General features: G+C 32.8%; 2 protein-coding genes and 1 non-coding gene across 5 annotated transcripts; 2 read left to right on the top strand and 1 right to left on the bottom strand.

Moving 5' to 3' along the window:
- The first annotated feature begins 316 nt into the window (after positions 1-316).
- On the top strand, positions 317-512 carry LOC133695528 (U2 spliceosomal RNA). The gene has a single exon (XR_009842478.1). It is a non-coding gene; the product is annotated as a U2 spliceosomal RNA (small nuclear RNA).
- A 6,218-nt stretch (positions 513-6,730) lies between these two features.
- On the bottom strand, positions 6,731-10,617 carry LOC133693878 (thiol-disulfide oxidoreductase LTO1). 3 transcript variants are annotated; one of them, XM_062115237.1, is made up of 7 exons: positions 10,416-10,617; positions 10,046-10,322; positions 8,756-9,012; positions 8,527-8,639; positions 7,974-8,124; positions 7,337-7,474; positions 6,731-6,957 (listed from the first exon to the last, which is right to left on the bottom strand). In XM_062115237.1, exons 1-7 carry the CDS (start codon positions 10,518-10,520, stop codon positions 6,877-6,879), a joined length of 1,122 nt encoding a protein of 373 aa, XP_061971221.1. In that variant the 5' UTR covers positions 10,521-10,617; the 3' UTR covers positions 6,731-6,876. The 3 variants fall into 3 exon arrangements, with proteins under 3 accessions (XP_061971221.1, XP_061971220.1, XP_061971219.1); XM_062115236.1 differs by having other exon boundaries at positions 7,974-8,121; positions 10,046-10,325; positions 10,416-10,614; XM_062115235.1 differs by having other exon boundaries at positions 10,046-10,325; positions 10,416-10,613.
- Positions 10,618-13,912: 3,295 nt separating this feature from the next.
- Positions 13,913-16,459, top strand: LOC133693400 (rhodanese-like domain-containing protein 15, chloroplastic). Its single transcript, XM_062114607.1, has 7 exons — positions 13,913-14,237; positions 14,321-14,389; positions 14,473-14,583; positions 14,695-14,768; positions 15,299-15,369; positions 15,448-15,501; positions 16,137-16,459. Exons 1-7 carry the CDS (start codon positions 13,960-13,962, stop codon positions 16,209-16,211), a joined length of 732 nt encoding a protein of 243 aa, XP_061970591.1. The 5' UTR covers positions 13,913-13,959; the 3' UTR covers positions 16,212-16,459.
- Positions 16,460-18,744: the final 2,285 nt, after the last annotated feature.

Here is an 18,744-nt window from a genome sequence, read left to right on the forward strand (position 1 = left end):
AGGATGAGCTAGAAAGCATAACTGGCAAGAAATTGCATGGAAACAAGAAGTTTTGGCTCCTTAGTTCAGTATAATTTGGTCAATATAAAAGCATAATTGGCTCTGCACTCTTAGCTTTGCCCAAGCCGTGCATGGGACTTGCAAGCGCAAAACTTTTTGTCGCCACCCTTGTGTTTTAGGCCCTTTGGTGAAATAATAGAAGCATATTACAAAGTAACAAGCCCAGTCTGTATTCTGTCGTCCCATATGGCAGAAATAACAAAGGGCACAAGCAGGAGCACACTATAAAAGAAAGCTCACTAGCTCTGAATCAATCATACCTTTCTCGGCCTTTTGGCTAAGATCAAGTGTAGTATCTGTTCTTATCAGTTTAATATCTGATACGTGGGTCAATGGCTCACACGATATTAAATTTATTTTTTTAGGGGGAGGGTCCATGACAGTAGCTTGCTACTGGGGCTCTCGATCGTCGCCTTTGCGCTGCACTATAGCATCGGCCTGGCGCTCCCCACCAACTCTAGTCCCCAAAGCTTTGATTTGTAGTTTGCGAGGGTTCTTCATGCTTCAGTAACCAATTGCAGACTAGAATGATTCAGAGAACAAATCCATTGCTTTGATTTGTAGTTTTTGATGGATCGAATGAAAGCAAGTCATTGATGGTTGGGAGACAGTAAAGTTCTTTACTATGAACTTCATCCCCCAACTCATGTTCAAGAACTTCTTGGAACACACACCTCTGTGCTGCTTTTTTTCGATGTTTAATTAGGTGCTTCTTTTTACCTGTTTTCTTTAGTTTTTCTTATTGATTTTATGGTATTTTGCTGACTATTAAACCCTCTTTTTCCTATACCCGAAATCAAAGATCTTGCCATAATCTTGACAATGGTGTATGTGTGGAGGAGGAAATTCTTGGGGCAGTCCTGCCCTATATACTAGTATTTGTTTTTTCTTAGATTGTTAATTTTGAGGGAACCCTTTATGAATCAGCTTGAGAATGGTTAACAATCTCTGTTATCTGACTACTGATAAGCAAACAACCTAGAAGAGGACATGGCCATTGTAAACAGAAACTAGATATTGATTTTAACTCTCTCTCAATCCTCATGCTGCCATTGGAACCTGTCTTACATGTTCATTATCTTAGAGACGTGTCTGCGAATTGGGTTTTTGTTGTGATTTTCAAACATGTAACGTTTCCTCCATTATTATCACATCTGATATAACATGCATAGTTTTTCTTATCTACTTTTTCTTTAGAATATTGGTAGAATATGATTAAAAAAATAGTTTTGCAGAGTCAGGAGCTTGAAAGGAATTGGAGCTTTCCCAAATATATTCTCTGCTCAGTATGTGTTAGGATAAAACTTTAATTTTCACTATATCTGGTGTTTTTGCATTCAACAACAGCTCAGTTTCGATTGTCTGTCCTGGGTTAAGCCCTGGGATTTGACGGGGGACTTGAAAAGCCAACTAAAGACATTTTACGCCAAATCATTATAGATAACGCTTGCATCCTCTGTATTACCGCACCTGCTGGCACAATGTTAACCAATGCTTATTCCCCAGATACCGTTATTGCTTCTTCTTTAGGAAAAGAAATTCACGATCCATAGACCCTCTACCTCCATGCGGTATTGCTCCGTCAAGCTTTTACCCATTGCAGAAAATTCCTCACTGCTGCCTCCAGTAGGAGTCCGGGTCGTGTCTCAGTCATAGTGTGGTTGATCATCCTCTCCACACATTTTCTATAAATGAGCCATTTAGAATAGGGACAGAGCTTCATTAAGAGCAATAGAGCAAAGTACACAATGTCATAGAGCTACATTGCTCTTTCCATGCTCCTACACGCCTCTCCACACATTTTCTCATTCTCTTTGTAAGGAGAATTTAAACAATCTTATTTTCCCAAAGAAATCTATTTCCTTTTTTGCAAAAAAAGAATCCAAGGTTTTTCTTCTAATATAATTCTCATACAAGTCCGTTTTATTTTTTCTTTGTGATCAATTCTTTCATTTCCAATCAAGATCTTTTTATGTTTTTCTTGAGCAACTTTTTTCCTAAGAAAAAATAGAGTATTTTGTAGAAGTCTTTACTAAGAATTTCTAAAAAAGCCTGAAAAACAAAAAACAAAATTGGCATTGTCACTATACATTAAGAACAATTCAGGATGTGCTCCAGGAGATAGAGGAGAGTAACTATTAAAAGGAATTATGAAGAATGGACTCATAGATCTCAAGGGTGCGACTTATGATGTCGATGGTGTTCTTGATGAGTTGGCAATTGTTGGGAAAACCAAACACTAATCTAACCGAATAAACAATTCATAAGTCCCATTTTTTTTTCTATTTTTGTGCAATCAAAACTAGGATCAACCAGTTAGTAAAATAATACAATCAATCACACAAGTCAACATCAAAACTCTTATATGAAAAACTCGATGCGGGAAAAACCACAAGATAGTAATCCACCTAAAAATCTTTTACTATCAACAAATAATAGATTTATAAGTGTTCTTCCTTAGATATAACTACATATACATCATCAAGAACAATATATTCTTGAAAGAGAAAAGGATTAAAGAGAAAAAGGTTTAAAGCCCCCCCCCCCCAAAAAAAAAAAAAAACAACCAACATATACACCACCAATTCATTTTATTTGAAACATGTTGTGTGTGGTGGTCTCATTATCATATGGTGCGGGGCCATCCAACAAATCTTCCCCCTACTTACCATGTAAAGAATTTATCATACCAGCTATTAGCTTGTAAGCTTCAATTTGGGAGGCTTTACCAAGCTGCTTTCTTTTTACAAAAATCAACATTATTTCTTGGTAGAGGCTTGGTGGTCATATTTGACACATTTTTATTGGTATCTAACCTATGTGCTTTGATTGAGAGTGAAAAATAGGATGCTTATTGACATAGATCGCACATTGACTATCACAGTACAACATAAAGTTCTCTTGAACTAGGTCAAGTTCATTAAAAACTTCATCCATAACAACTTTTTACCCCTTTCAGTAAAAGCAATATATTCAGTCTTTATAGTGGATAATGCAACACATTTTTACAGCTTTAATTGCACCATGAAATTGCTCCCCCTGTATAAGTCATCAAGTATCTTGATATGGATTTTCTAGAATCAACATCACCAGCCATATTTGCATCTGTGTATCCATTAAACAAATGTTTACCATTTCCTAAACATAAGCTTAACCTAAAAGTACCTTTGAGATACTCGAGTATTTATTTCACTGTTAACTAATGTTCTTTACCAGGATTGGAGAGAAACCGACTAACCACACCAATTGTATGAGTTATATCCAGCCTTATGCAAATCATGACATACATCAAGCTACCAACTGTGGATGTATAAGGAACCTGTTTCATCTCATTTCTTTCTTTGTTAGTTGAAGGACACTGTTTACAACATAGTTTAAAATGGCTTGCAAGTGGAGAACAAACAGGTTTAGAGTTGCTCATGTTGAATCTCTCAAGTATCTTTTAAACATAACTCTTCAAAAATAGCCAAAGTTTCTCATACTTCCTATCATGAGTAATCTTCATGCCAAGAATCTATTTTATTTGTCATAAGTCTTTCATTGCGAAAGACTTGCTTAGCTCTCTTTTCAAACTCTAAATCTTCTTAATTAGCATTATGACCAACAATCATCATATCATCCATATATAACAAGAGAATAATAGAGTTTCCATTTGAAAACCTTTTCATAAACACACAATAATTAGAAGTGGTTATATCATAACTATGTTACATCAAGAAAGAATCAAATTTTTTGTACCATTGCCTTGGAGATTGAAAACATGGGTGAAATTAAAGAAAATTAAAAGCTTAATGATTAATTGAAGGTTAACTTGAATAAACCTATGACCAAAGACTAATGTGAAAAAGGCGCTGAAATTTAGGGCTAACATTGAAGTTTGGCAAGGGCAAAATTGCATAAAATTAGAAGTTTAGAGTCAATTAGGGGTGCAATTGTAAGAAATTAAAATTCAGAGGACCAAATTGAACTTTGACCAAATTCCTAAATTAAAACCCGAAATCCCAAAATAACATCATTTTGATAATAATAAAAAAAAGACTAGACGATGCGTCGTTTGGTAATTTTCATCTTCTTCATTTCGCTAGAAAAGGCTGATCAAGTGGCTTCTTTTCCAAGGCATTTAATGCTTAATCTCTCCACCAAATTTGACAAAACTTGCACGCAAATGATGGTCTGACATCTTACTACAACCTAATATGGTTCTTTCTGGTCGATTGACGTTAGGCATTGCCAACTAGCCTTCAAATGTCAAAATCAGACAGTTCATAATGGCCATTTTGAGCCAACAATTGAGATCCTTTGGGGTTAAATCAAAGGCTAAGATTTGACACCATTAAAGATAAAATATCCATCTTCCACCTACTATAAATAGAGGTGGATTTCATGGCTCGAGAAAAGAGAAATTAGAAGCCAAAGTCAGCAAAAACCAACTTTTTTCCCCGTTCTTTATTTTCCCTCTTGACCACCTCATTTTGCCACTCCCTCTGCCTCATCTCAGCTGCCAGCACCGCCACTAACCACTCCTTGATCTTATTTGCACCACCAAGAACGCCGTCAGCAACCATCTGCCTCTGACCAGGTAAGTTGCCTCTTCTTTTCCTCCTCCAAAACATCCCTTCATGCTAGCCACTACAAGCAAAATTTGCTTGCAATGGTTGCTTAATTAATTTACATAATGGGCTGGACCCATTTCGACCCAACCTGGATGGCCAAACTGGGTCGGGTTCAACCGCCCCTAAAAAAATAAAAAAGATAAAAAGAAGAAGAGTTTATTGAGCCACCAGTTGGCCTAACCTGACCGACTGGGTTGGGTCCAACCCGATTTATATTTAATAATAATATTAATAATATTAAAAAAAATCCAAAAATTATCGAGGTTCATTTTAAAGTATCAGGCTGTATTTTTATACTATAAGATACAGATCTGGTATTAATATACTTGTTTTTCTCCAAAACTTTTCTTTAAAAAAATTGAAAATTCAAAAAACTTTAAATTAATTCTCTTTAAAAAAAATGTTTTTTTTTCATGCATATAACCAAATCCTAAAAGTTTTCCAAGCATGTTTTCATAAAAAAATAGAAAAAAATTTGCATCTTTCTCATATTTTAAAAATGCAAAAAAAATAGATATCGTAATTAGTTTATGATTATCTATTAGGATTTGATCAAAATATCAAAAACCCTTTACCGGTCATTTTGTTCATTTTATATTAGGGTTTAATGTAGACTTTAATATTTTAGGGTGTAAAACTAAACATTAGAGTATACTCTTAGATATTAAAGATGCAAAGAAACAAAAGCAATGTTAAAATCTAGACCTTATAAGTAAGCATTAAGTATATACATGGATATACATTTTCCTCCTCCTTTTAGACCTTTTTGGTTCAGGACCTTTTTCTCCCTCTCCTAAACTTTCTAGTTCAGGATTTTAGAAATTTTAATGTAATATGAACTTTATATAAGTATATTTTGTTTCGGATATGCATTATTGTTATGGTTTACTGTAAACTGTGGTTGTGATTTGTTGTTATTATTGTTGATGATGTGTATTTATGTGAGAATCATAGACTTGGAGATCATAACAACTAACCAAAAAAAATGTGAAAATGTTGATAGATTCACTGATAGAAAGGTAATTTTATCAGAATATCCATCAATAATTTCACCCAAATCTTCGCACCCCTTCTAGAACTTTTGATAAAACATACAGAATGTTTAAAGATTTCTAATGGAATAGGCGATGAAAAATTATGTCGGCAAGTTAGTTATCGATGAAGTTTCCAAAGAAAAATAGGCGATGCAATCTTATTTTTTGGCAAGACTATTCTGTCTAAAATCCCCAACGATATATCCTCTAATAACAAGTTCACGTTGGCAATTCCATCGGCAATTAAAATATCGATGAACATTTTGCCTAAATACCAATGGAATATTCTATCAACATTTTTCAATTTTCTAGTAGTGATTCTTAATCAATTCAATGTAGAATAATAAAATTGAAAAAATATCAATTAAAAAAAGGATTAAAACAAACAAACTCGAGTCCACCTAAGTTAACTTGTCAGATTTGAATCTGGGTCATAATATCAAGATAACCTAATAAAAAGCAAGCAAAAAAAAATTTAGAAAATCTAATTCTCAATTAACCTAATGTTAAATGAAAAAATAAATAAATTCAAAAAATAAAAACCAAATTTAACATTAAAAAATAAATTACATCTCACTTCATTATTTTAGAGAGTTACATAAAAAAAACAGAGAAGATGAGAGAAAAAAGAAAAGAGAAAGAGAAGTTGATTGGACTATTGAAGTCAAGCTAGAGCATCGTCATGCTCGAATATCCCGCCAAGACCAATAAAGTTGTGCCAAGGAATGTCATTTTTGAAGGTCGATAGCTATCGCACAATTGCAGTGACCCTTCTCACACATGCATATGGCACACAAATCAATCACATTTTCCCTTTTCGTTCAAATCAATCCACAAATACTTATTTTAGTTTCAAATTCAGTCGTAAAATCAAGTATCAACCAAGCGTTGACTTTTTTCCTCACACCATGATAACTCCACAAGAAGCCAATCAAGGATAAACCTTGAGTGACCGTAACCAAAAAAAAAAAAAAAACTTGAGGGGCACCATAACAATCCAGTGGTTTTGTTTTTATGCTACAGTGAAACCCAAAGCTTTTTTTAGTTTCTTTTAGTAATTAATAATAATTGTTGTAATATAGAATTGGCACAGTCGAATCCTTATTTCCTGAGATAATATTTAGTATAAACTGTACAGAAGCTCTATGTTACAGAAAAATAGTTATAATCTAACTCGGTTGATTGGATTCCTCAATCTTGAACCCAGATACCTTCGCAAGCTCAGACAATTCTTGATCTCCACTCAAAACCTGCAAGGAACACCTTACGTGAATGAGAATATCACTTTATATAGGGAAAACAATAGAGAGAGAACTTCTTCTAGTATGATTCAATGGCTGTTTAGTACAGCTTTCAATGCTGATTGGAACGAGTTAATAATCAATTAGTGGTATCTAATCTAATCTAATCAAACAAACTGAGCTGCCTAAAATCCTATAGCCTAAAATCCTATAGCAGCGAAAAACAAAACATGTTTCCTAGAATCTTACAGGAATGGGAATTGAGCCAAATACTTTAACCTATGCTACTACAAGTAGTGTGAGTTTGAAAAAAAAGAGACCACTGATAGATGATGCTATCTTTTTGGTCAAGGAATAGCGAAAGCTCGATACATTTAAATATCCATACCTGACCATTGATCACCCATGTTGGAAATCCTTCAAGTTTAGCATCTGCACATGCCTTTATCATCTTAGTTCCTTTCCTAAATCCATTAGGGAAGCATTCCACATAGTTCAACAGTTCTGCTGCCTCCTTCCCAAACATCTATGCATCAACAGCATGAAGAAAATATTATAACTAGCCACATATCACTGTTTGGAAACATGCCAGAATTGAAAACGGTTCTTTACAAAATATTATATTTTGGTACTTGGGATAATTCAAAATTTATTTTCTTCGATAAAACAGGCAAATGATTTGTTTGTCTCTGCAAATTTGCATGTGCTCTATTCAGATAACTGTGTATTCATATGTCGGGATAAATGGAAAGCAAACTTTATTTCACTTTATGCAATGATGTCTCACTATAAAAAATGTGCTATATTCAGATAACATTTGATTTTACATTTCAAATATCCATCTGCTGTTAGCATACTGGTAAAGATCACCAAGGTAATTAATATTGAACTCAAACAGTAAATAATGCTAGTTTCTGGTGTCAATTTCATTTCAAATTCCACGTTGTTTGCAAGGATTATCAAGTGAAAGTTGAGAAGACTGTCAAACTCTCGCATACTACCACTAATAAAGAAGAATAAAGTACCTGTTTTTGTTCTTGGCAATGTGAACACCAGAAAGCTCCATACATTTTAGCTCCTGTAGATTGTAGATGTCTTGCAAGAGATATAGCAAAAGGACTCGAAGGTGTGGTTATCTCAGTGGTAAAATATTCCAGGTTAATATCAGCCAGGCTGCTATCATAGAGATGAAGATGGAAATATGTCAGGGCACAGATTCCCTTGCAAAAAGAATGCGGAGCATGCACATCAGGGTATCTTAAAACTGAAAACATAAACAAAACAGTATAGAAGCATGACAATGGCCAAGCAACATATAACCATCATAACAACTGCAAACAGTGCACTCTGACATTCTCACTACGGCAAATACTAACTTATGAACTCAATTGAATTCTGCATCTACCAGGTTAGTAGCGTTGATTAGTGAATTGAATTGACAAAGTATAAGAGTTCCAACGTTGAGAATTATATACAGCCAGACTTTCATAAATGGAAAAAAAAAAAAAAGTTTGCGTGTAGAGTATACTAATGAAAGTAAAACAGAAATGCTATGATCCTTGAAAAGATGTTATTCACCTTGAGCTGGCAGGTTGGAGTGTAGCATAAGAGGTGTTCAATGAAAAAATCACCACGCTTGCTATACATAGCTGTAAACCCAAAAACTTTTGTATCTCTTCCAAATCAAAATCCTATTTTGTACAGCCAAAAAGAGGGAAGCAGAAATTGAATCAAATCATTTTATGAACCTGATAAGAGGCGTGTCCAATATATTAAAAAAGAGAAAAACAAGCACAAGAAACCACACCTTTAAAGTGATGAAAAACAAGCTGAATGACAAGAAAGCTGACAATAAACAGTAAGTGCAAGATGTCCCTGAAAACTTTGTGCTCAAAATGTACAAGAAATATCCACTAGCAACTGCCATTGAGGTAGTGCACCCAAGTAAAAGCAAGCGACCATTAGACTCCTCGATACCAATGGGAAACTTCTTTCCAGACCACTGTAAACCAAGTGCTGCCACTAGACCATATGATATCATTCCTATCAATGGAAGAGGAACACCTGGAATGAAAATGTAAAAGGGATATATCACATTACTGGCAAATTTATTCGGTTTTGTGGTTACATAGAAAAATTCTAAAGATAGAATATATAGTAAAAACAATAAATAACAACAAAAGAAAATCTAATGACAGTCACGAGGATCAAGACTGCCACACCCATGCAATGCACATTAATATGTGATCACATGTCATCATTCTCAAATCAGAATTGTGCATGTAATAAACATATAAAGCATCCGCACATGGTTCCCACCATGTTCATATTGCAAATAAATGTTTAACTAAAGACTCAAATTTGGCAGACTGGATCTAAGTGCAATAAATGACCATTTGATCAGTCATTTATATTAAGCTTGAAATTAGACCCCTATACAATAATGTTCAACAATTTTTCTTTCTCGTTATTGCTTAGAAGAATTCCTGCCCATTTCCACCACCATTGCCAAGATGTCGATTGAGCACTATACTTTCAAGACTTACAATAGACCCCAAAGAAGTCTTCTACTCCACCAATCTTTCCTATGCCATGTTCAACCTTCGTCCCCTTCTTCCTGGTTTGTACTCAACACCTTTTCTTTGCACTTCTCCAATTACTTTATACGATAATCACCGCTTCTAGTTTAGTGAAACATGTGGGTCTTCCGTTTCTCTTTTCTTCCCTCTCTGTTTTTTCAGTTATGATGAATGACGAGGTAAGGGGAAAAAAAAATAGTAAACTCCTAACCTGTTAAAATACATGAAACAAGATCCCCTTTTACCCTACAATTAAATCATTACGTTTTGTTTTTTTTAATTACATTGAACTAATGAATACTCTGCTTCTTGACCGCAACATATAAACACTTCTAAATTTGAAATCAAAAACAACATGACAACTGTTAAAAAAAACTTGGCTTATTTGTTTTCGAACATCCTATGACAATTTGACCGCTATTAGCATTCCTCGTAATAATAACTGCCTTGTTCTCAATAATTAACAAACTAAACAGAATGGAAAAACAAAGTGCTTTGAAAATTAATAATGAACATACCAAAAACCACTGCATAATCACTGCTAAGAACATCACCACAGTTGCCACCGCCAATTGGGCAAAAAGCATCAGAATTTGTGAGCTTGAGGAATGTTAAGTATGCAGTTTCAAGAAACCCAACACCACCAAGACCTGCACACCAATTATAAGTAGAAACACTTGAAGAAGACAATAAAGAAGCTGAGTTTGAAGGAGATGGTGCCGTTTCATGTTGTTCTGAATCACTCTCTTGACTTGGCCCTGACGAAGGCATGCACTTTAGTTTCCAACACCAACCCTTCTTCAAGAGATAAACAAAGAAGAAGTCAGCGAATTGAAACGAAGATTATGAAGTGAAACTGGAATGAATATAGAGAGAAAGCAGCAAAACCTTGAATTGGGTTAGTTGGGAAGTGAGAGTAGGTGGTGGAGAGAGAGAAAGTGATGTTCTTGAAGAGAAGAACGGAGGAGATGTGATGTTGAGGAAACTTGCCATTGCTGCCTGATTCTCTCTGTGTTCTTCAGTGAACAAGAATCATGGGCGAGGTCGTTTTTAAGTTATTGCTTTTTTCTGAGATGAAACTTCGACATTGAAAATGTGTTTTGAGTCTAAAGATCAAGTCGGTTTGTGACTCAAGCCCAACGAATGACCCATATAATTTGGGCCTGCTTTCTTTCGGTTGAGTCATAACAATTTAGATTGTTTTTTAAATTGTTTTTTTAAAATATATTAAAATAATATATTTTTTATTTTTTAAAATTAATTTTTAATATAAATATATAAAAGAAATGTAGTAATTTATAAAAATAAATAACAATTTAAAATTTTTCAATAATACTTCACATTCTAAGTACAAAAAAAAATTACTTGTTTTTTTTATTTTTTTTAAATGGAAAAAGCAATTCTCCCTATAACCATTGTATATTTGATGGGTTTTGAACTTTGGGATGGATTTTGAATTCCATATTAATAAATATACACAGTGATATTAATAAATAAATACAACAAACGATGAACGCAAGCAGTATTTATTGATAATTAAGCATAACCAATAGCCTCTATAATCCTTAAAATTTAAGTATTTGACTTGTCTTAAAATCAAAGTTTTAATTAAATTCATTCTTGGTCCAGTACTCTCTGGTTCATCAAGCTCAATCCCTCCAGGAACTCTACCTTCCCCGTTAAATTCATCCTCCCAATCAAGCCATCCATCATCCATGCCATTGCTCCAGGCGAAAGAGGTTGCTCTATTCTTGGTTCATTAATTCCCCGCTTCTCCGTGCGAAGAAGGTCTCTCGTCACTGACTTCCTGTCCCGTGCTCTGAACTTCCTTTTGCAGCCTCCAATATCTCTTGCCTCGTCATTCCTTCAAAACTTGGCATGGTCTTAAACTTTTTACTTGGACCATGAAGAGCTACATAGGCTGCGCGCTTCTTGATCATCTCTAGGCACTTTTTTACAAATTTTCACGCCACGATATTGTCGAACTCCAGAGAAATGATCCTCGAAATTGAAGTGGTACGTAGCTGCACATTCTAATGAACTCACAACACTTGCACTTCCAACTATTCTCCGTCCTCTTGTCTTAATTCGGTATCTAACATGCTAAAACAGCATTCATGACTGCTAAGAATTTCTATACGCTGCATTACCTGAACAGCGCATAAAACAAGAAACAAGACCTTGAATAACAGATAGAATTAAAATTAATTTGGTGAAAGTACCAATTTATGGAGTGAAATTAATAATATGTACGAAGAAAGAATGTGCATGTACTGAAGTTCCTTTAAATCTTGTACTAGAAAATTTTCACTACGTACTGTCAAACGGCCATACCGCAACTTTGAAAGGGTAAAATTTCTTTTCAGGAAACGGTAAAAATAAGGGCTGTTGCTAAACCAGAGGCAGCCATCCCTAGCAACAGAAGATTGTGCACGTACTAAGGATAAGTTTTACCTCTCCCGCTTGTCTTTTATGCCTAGTACAGCAAGGTGTTTTTTATACTGACTGAGTAAGTTCATTTGAATTTTAGCTTAAAGTTTATTACCGTTCAGTTTTATGATTTTAAGTAAAATTTCAATTTAAATAGTTGAATCATGCTAAAATTTTATTAAAAAAAAATGAAAATATTTTTTTATGTTAGAATAAAATTTTAGATAAATAAAAGTTCGGATCGAGATCTTATGATGGAGGCCGAAATAAACTATACGAATTTTGTTAATTTTTTTTTAAAAAACTATATTAAATTTTCTATTTAGCAAAAAAATTTTTTCTACAAGGATACGGCGACTTGTTATGAAAATTTTCTAGTTCTATAAAAATCTTTAATAAGCTATAATATTATTTTCAAGTATGATAAGAATTCATTAATAGTTTTAAATGTTTTTTTATAAGAATTCTTTATTTATTTCAACTACCCAATGAAAAAATGACTAGTAATATTTAATAATTTAATAACAAATTAAATTCTATAATTATTCAGCAAACATTGTAGGTTATAAATAAATTAGTTTATATAAATAAATTTTATATCAAACTTATATTGTTTTATTCTTCTTTTTTTTTTCTCTTCTCACAGCAATATAGAGAATTGACTTATAAATTTTCTTCTTCTTTGAAAACTTATCAAAAGGATAAAAGGATCCAGAAGGGTACCATATTTTTATTTTCGTATGTAAGCAAATCCCTCGAGGTTTTTTTCTCGCTTTTGGTTTTGAACAAATATTATGATTTGTTTATGGATAGAAATTATTTTTTAAATTTATTTTTATTTAGAAATATATTAAAATTTTATTTTTTTAAAAAAAAATATTTGATATATACCAAAGCATGATTTAAAAATATTAAAAAATCAAATATTAACAAAAAAAATAAATTAAACCTCAATACTAAACACCTTCTTAAAATACTTAAAAAGGGTTATAAATTTGTTAATAAGTGCTATTAAAAAGTTGTGAAAAATGTAAGGATGCTTTCTTTATAATTACGACCTTTTTTTCTATGCCCTTTAAATACCAGATTTTTGATGCGTTTAAGCATACCGAAATTGCAATATTATGCCATTTGGATTTGAAAGATTATCCTCTTTAATCTAGAAAAATGGCAGATTAGATAGCTCATTAATTCATGTGAAATAAAAACCAATTATTTCTTGTACCCTCAAAAGTGGCCCTACCTCTTAATCCAAAATAAAAGCCCATTGTTTATTGGACCATTGGACCGTCAAAGTGCTCTCCCTAATTTAAGATTGAGAGATTCATTATCCGTCATTTCTTAGTTTGTCTACAATATATAATTCTACATGATCACTGATTGAGTTTTCTCCTTTCTTTTTCTGCAAAGAAGAAATTGAAACTTAAAAATACAAATAACAAAAAAAAAAAAAAAACCATGTTCAGTGCTGTCAAATAATCAATTCAACCCAATAACTTAAACTATTGACTTGAGATGATTCTTTAACATGATATCAGAGCCTCGATAATCAAGTAGTCATGAGTTTGAACTTTTAAAGTATATGATAACGTAGTAATAGTTGTGTTTTAAAGTATCTTTTATTTATAAATATAATAAAATTATTATTTTTATTTGTTTAAACAATAATTTTTAAAAAAAACACATAAAAAATAATCCAAATATATTTAAAAAATTAATTTTAAACAAAAAAATATTTTAATTTTTATAAAATATCATTTCAGCCGCGTTCACCCACCCACCAACCCACCCGTCCCAAAGTAAAAAATCAAATATGGTAATCCAATGCTTAATTTCCAAATGTGTGTGTGTGTTGGCAGTGAAGTCAGCCCATTTGGCCACGTGTAGGAGGCAACAACCATGAATTTGGAGATGTGAAGATATATTACGGACCAGATTTAAGGTTCGAACTTATCCATGCAAGTGTGGGTGTACAACCTTTGCCCTCTTGTGATTCCTTCGGATGTATGTTGGATCACGATACCATCACATCAATACGTGGCCGCCATGCTTCTCTTCCTCATCTCTCAAAGCCACAGATATTATTAATAACCATGTAAATAACCTCCATAGCCAGAAGCCATACATACAAAGCAGACTCTTAAAAAGGACTATCAAGCGTAAGAAACAGTATAATACAGAGCGGGAAAAAATGGCAGCAAAGGCTGTTGTTTGCTATGGTAGCTCAACTTCTAGCACCACACTTCGTCCAGTTCTTTGTCCTCAACAGCTTAACAAGAGGTCTTTCTTTTCTTCTTTTTTTTCCCTCTTGTGACCTGAGCTCTGTTTTTTGCTTCTGTTTATTATTCTTTTGTTGCATGTAGGAGGGGGGTTTTCGCAGTGAATTCTCGGAGATGTAGCATCAATATCAATCACAAAAGTTTGAGCTTTCGGTACGTTTAAGTGTGTAGTCAATTATTGAAAGCTAGAGATAATTTAGTGGGATTGTTTGTACCAATACGTTTTGTTTTTGAAGCCCAAAGACGTCTCTGAGATGGAATTTGGAGGCTACTGGAATTCCAACTTCAGTTCCAGTAAGAGTGGCGCATGAGCTTCATCAAGCTGGACACAGATATCTGGACGTCAGGTACTGATTCTTGAAAGCAGTTTGGGAAAGTTTGTTCCTTTTTATCATTTTTTTTCTTATATTGTCTTTATATATCTAACTTTTATGGTTTTGATTTTGATAATTTTGCAGGACTCCTGATGAGTTTAGTGCTGGACATGCAGCAGGAGCAATTAACATTCCTTATATGTACAAAGTTGGATCAGGCAATCATTTTTCCTTGACTTCATAGCAATTTAATCAGATATATTCACCGAAAGGATTCGAATTTGGAAATTATAAATCCTACTAGGATCTGATTAGAGAGGAATGCATACATTGAATGTATTCTCATCTTTAAGTTGGCACTGGAAGTGCCTAGTGTTGCAATTCAAGATTCACTTGTCCACTTTGTTTTGCTTCCTACTCTGGCCACACCTGAAATTGAATCAATGAATAGGTCTTTTTGAGAAGCAAGTATGACTTTAAGTTTTGACCACTTCGAAAGAACGAAATTGTGTTCGTTGAAGTTTTCAAGATTGGTGGCCAAGATAGAGAAGCATTTTGGCTTTCAGTGCAAATCCCACTTGTGGATATATAGGAATAAATTCAGAATCCGAAGCTAAAATAAGAATGAATATGGTCCCAAACAAGATTTGTTTTTGGAGGATTTCGCTCTTTCATTTCCTTACACTTGCGTTTCACCTATTGTCCTTTAGACCTTATTCTGTTTTAATTAATGTTTGTTTCGATGCAGGAATGACCAAGAACCCCAAATTTGTGGAGCAAGTATCATCACATTTCAGAAAACATGATGAAATTATTGTCGTGAGTTCCCGAATGAAACTCCATATGCTTCCAATCACTTGTTCTTTTTTTTTCTGTGTGTAACTTCTGGTTTCGCAGGGTTGCCAGCTTGGGAAAAGGTCTATGATGGCTGCAACTGATCTCTTAGCTGCTGTAAGCACATCATCCTGTAAATCTTAAATTTGGTTGATTTTCGTGTTCGATAGATAAAAATTGAAATTCGGTAAAGTATCATAAGTCGAGTTTTCTTGAAGGCACAGCATGATTTGCCCCATGGCTTGCATTGCTATTTACTTCCCACCTACTATCAGTATAGTTTAAGCAAGGAAATTAGCTTGTCATTTTCAAAATAGCCACGGCATAAATCTTGCAGTACTGAGAAATTCAAAGAGCCGTTGTTTTTATTCGGATCGCATGCTAGCAAGCTTTTGATTATTTTCTGATTCAAGATTGGTCTGCATATAGTTAAAACTTGCACAGATTAGGATCATAAAAAGGGGTGGATTTCTTGATATTTTGTCTCCTTAATAAGTTCCCTTATTCACGGCTTCCTTGTAGCTACCTTTAGGATTTATGAGATTTAAAGAGTTGTGCTCGGGTTCAATCCAATGCAGTAATGCCCATTTTGATTTTCGACTTTGGCTGCAAGCTTACTTTATAGAGCTGTGATTGCACTTGAGACGCAAGCCTATCTTTTAGTGGGAGTCTGAATTTATTTCCATGGCTCCAGGTCTTTTGACCATGCATGGAGCTTGTTAAAACTGATTAGAGCTTAATCCTTTCTGCAGGGTTTTACTGCAGTGACTGACATTGCTGGTGGATTTGCTGCCTGGACACAGAATGGACTTCCAACAGATAATTAACTTCTGTTTACGGGAATTACGTCCATTACCGCAATAAACTTTAAAGATAAGAGATAGGTGATGTGCAGAACGTCACTCGTCAATGTTTTAGTAGCAGCATCCAACACTACAAATCCTGCTGTAAAGCATACTGAAAACGCATGGCAAGTGCTGTGAAAATTTGTCATGAAAAGAACTGTATGAAATGGAACATTTGTGTAAAATAAAACATCTTAAAATTGTACAGAAAGTTCTCTTCTTGTGGATCAGCTTGTTTATGCAACTTTATTTTCTTTTGATCTAAGGTTGGGTCAAACTTGCTTGCCTTGAAACTTGGTGGCGAATTCCATGATATCATACCTTGTGGATATAGCCACATAAGTTCGAGCAGGATGTTAGGACACTGCTAATTACTGGGGCATAGTGCTGGCTAGATCATTCCCTGAAATAGGAATAAACTACCCTTGCTGCCCGCTGCGGTGTCGGGGTTTTTCTTTTTATATATATAAAATAATGTTTGGTGCTGAAATGAGAAAAAAATATTATAAATATGTAATTTTAATAATTTGGATTGATGTAACATGGGATATTTTATTAAATTCACAATTTATATCATAAAGAGAATTATAAAAAAAATTTAAAATAAAAAACAAAACAAAACTTGTGTTAACTTTTCAAACTTGTAATTCGAGTTATTAGATTTGAATTACTTAATTTGAAAAATTCATAAAGTTCAATTCTTAATAAATCAAATAGAAAAAATAATATTAATTATATAAAAGGATTTTAATTAAAAAATAACAATAAAAAAATAAGAATCAAAATTGAAAAACAAAATTAATCTTTTATTTGATTAAATGATGAAATTGAAAAGAAAAAATAATTTAACAAAAGGACCACAAAAAATATCAAAAGAATGAGGATAAAAATTGACATAAAAAATAAAAATAATGTTTTGATTGAATGATGAAATTAAAAAGAATAATAACTTTTACAAAAAAAAACTAAGAAAAAAAATTAGAAATAAAAATAATGAGGACCAAATTGAAAAATATAATACGATTAATTTAAATTGAATAAAAAAATTGAAAATCAATAAAGCTTTTACGAAAAAACCAATGAAAAAAATTAGAAATCAAAAGAATTAGAACTAGATTAGAGAATATAATATTTGATAAATTATGATTAAAAGATGAAAATTAAAACCAAATAAAATTTCTATAAAAGAATCAAGATCAAAAATTAAAAATTAAAAGAATAAGAACTGGAGTTGAAATACCAAAAACAAAAAGAGTCAAGCTGTATTTTTTAAGAGATGAGAGAAAAAGAAAGGGGAAAACGGTTCATTGATGACAAATCAGATCATCAACAAAAACACGCGCCGCACCAACAGGAAAAGAAGACAATGGTGCTTTCAATAAGAGTGAGATGGCATTTTTAGGCGCAAAGAGGCGCTGCATTTTCAAATGCCCTTGGGTGCTGTGTCCACTCATTTTTTATTCTATTTAGTCAAATATAAAATTTTACATTGTGAAAAAACAAAAACACTTCTTAATCTGATGCTTAGATTTTTTATTTTAAGAGTATTTTTATAATTTTATTACTGTACATTTTAATTATTTATTATTTTTATATTTGGTTTAATATTAAAGTGCCCTTTATTTAAATTATAATAAAAAAAATCATTATGAAAAATATAAAAATACCTCTTCGCTCCATGTTTAATTTGTTTGTCGTCAAAGGTATTTTGATTGTTTAATTGTATAATTAATATGGAAAACATTAGTTATCTTTAATTAATTTAAAAATAATAAATGAATTACATGAAAAGAAGATGTATTTTTTAAATACTAATTAGTTCTTCATAGTCAATTCCAAACAGTAAACACAAAGATTCAGGCTGTGGTAAGTCCCAGAACCATGAACGATATTGCCGACAAATTATTAAGCCAAGTGCATGGAAATAGCACGTCGGGTACTGGAAAGAGCCATTAATCAAACTTGCCAGTTGCCACAGCATGTTAGAAGGACGACTCTGTATTAGCGTGATAAAATGATCACAACATAGTATGGGAATTTGTTGTAATAAAACATGCTAAATGAACGTATTTATATCAAATTAAAGTGAAATTCATTTACTTTTATAATTAAAATTTTATTGAAAATTGTTTTCCAATAAAAACTTATTAACACGAAACATTACCATGATTAAACTAAATTATAGATAATTAAAAAATTAATTTTAAAATATCTTTAATTGATTTATTTTTATAGAACTTGAGAATTTTTATCTTATATAAAAAAGAAAAAAAGATTTTTTTAATAGTTTATTTTCATATAGTTTATACGCTAGGTTGAAAGAATTATAATAAACTTTAAGTAGTGTGTGTTTAATTTACAAGCATGCTCAGCTTGGGTTTTTCTTTGGCCCATAAATAATGGTTTTGTTTTCTTGCCAAACTATCGATGTATACATGACACATAAATAAAGAGCGAGTCTGGAATAGCTTTTTCAAAGGAAAACCATCTATTTTTTAAGGATTAAAACTAGTAG

The sequence above is a fragment of the Populus nigra genome, chromosome 5 (genome assembly GCF_951802175.1).
Source record: "Populus nigra chromosome 5, ddPopNigr1.1, whole genome shotgun sequence".
NCBI classification, from domain to species: domain Eukaryota; kingdom Viridiplantae; phylum Streptophyta; class Magnoliopsida; order Malpighiales; family Salicaceae; genus Populus; species Populus nigra.

What these genes read in the sequence shown, in the direction of transcription:
- LOC133693400 (XM_062114607.1), top strand. Translation starts at nt 13,960, where the DNA reads ATGTATGTTGGATCACGATACCATCACATCAATACGTGGCCGCCATGC. An exon ending in CCTCAACAGCTTAACAAGAG is followed by an intron (nt 14,238 to 14,320) that starts GTCTTTCTTTTC and finishes TGTTGCATGTAG; the next exon opens with GAGGGGGGTTTTCGCAGTGA. An exon ending in CAACTGATCTCTTAGCTGCT is followed by an intron (nt 15,502 to 16,136) that starts GTAAGCACATCA and finishes TCCTTTCTGCAG; the next exon opens with GGTTTTACTGCAGTGACTGA.
- LOC133693878 (XM_062115235.1), bottom strand. Translation starts at nt 10,520, where the DNA reads ATGGCAAGTTTCCTCAACATCACATCTCCTCCGTTCTTCTCTTCAAGA. An exon ending in CTCCAACCTGCCAGCTCAAG is followed by an intron (nt 8,125 to 8,526) that starts GTGAATAACATC and finishes TCTCTATGATAG; the next exon opens with CAGCCTGGCTGATATTAACC. An exon ending in ATTGCCAAGAACAAAAACAG is followed by an intron (nt 7,475 to 7,973) that starts GTACTTTATTCT and finishes GTTGATGCATAG; the next exon opens with ATGTTTGGGAAGGAGGCAGC.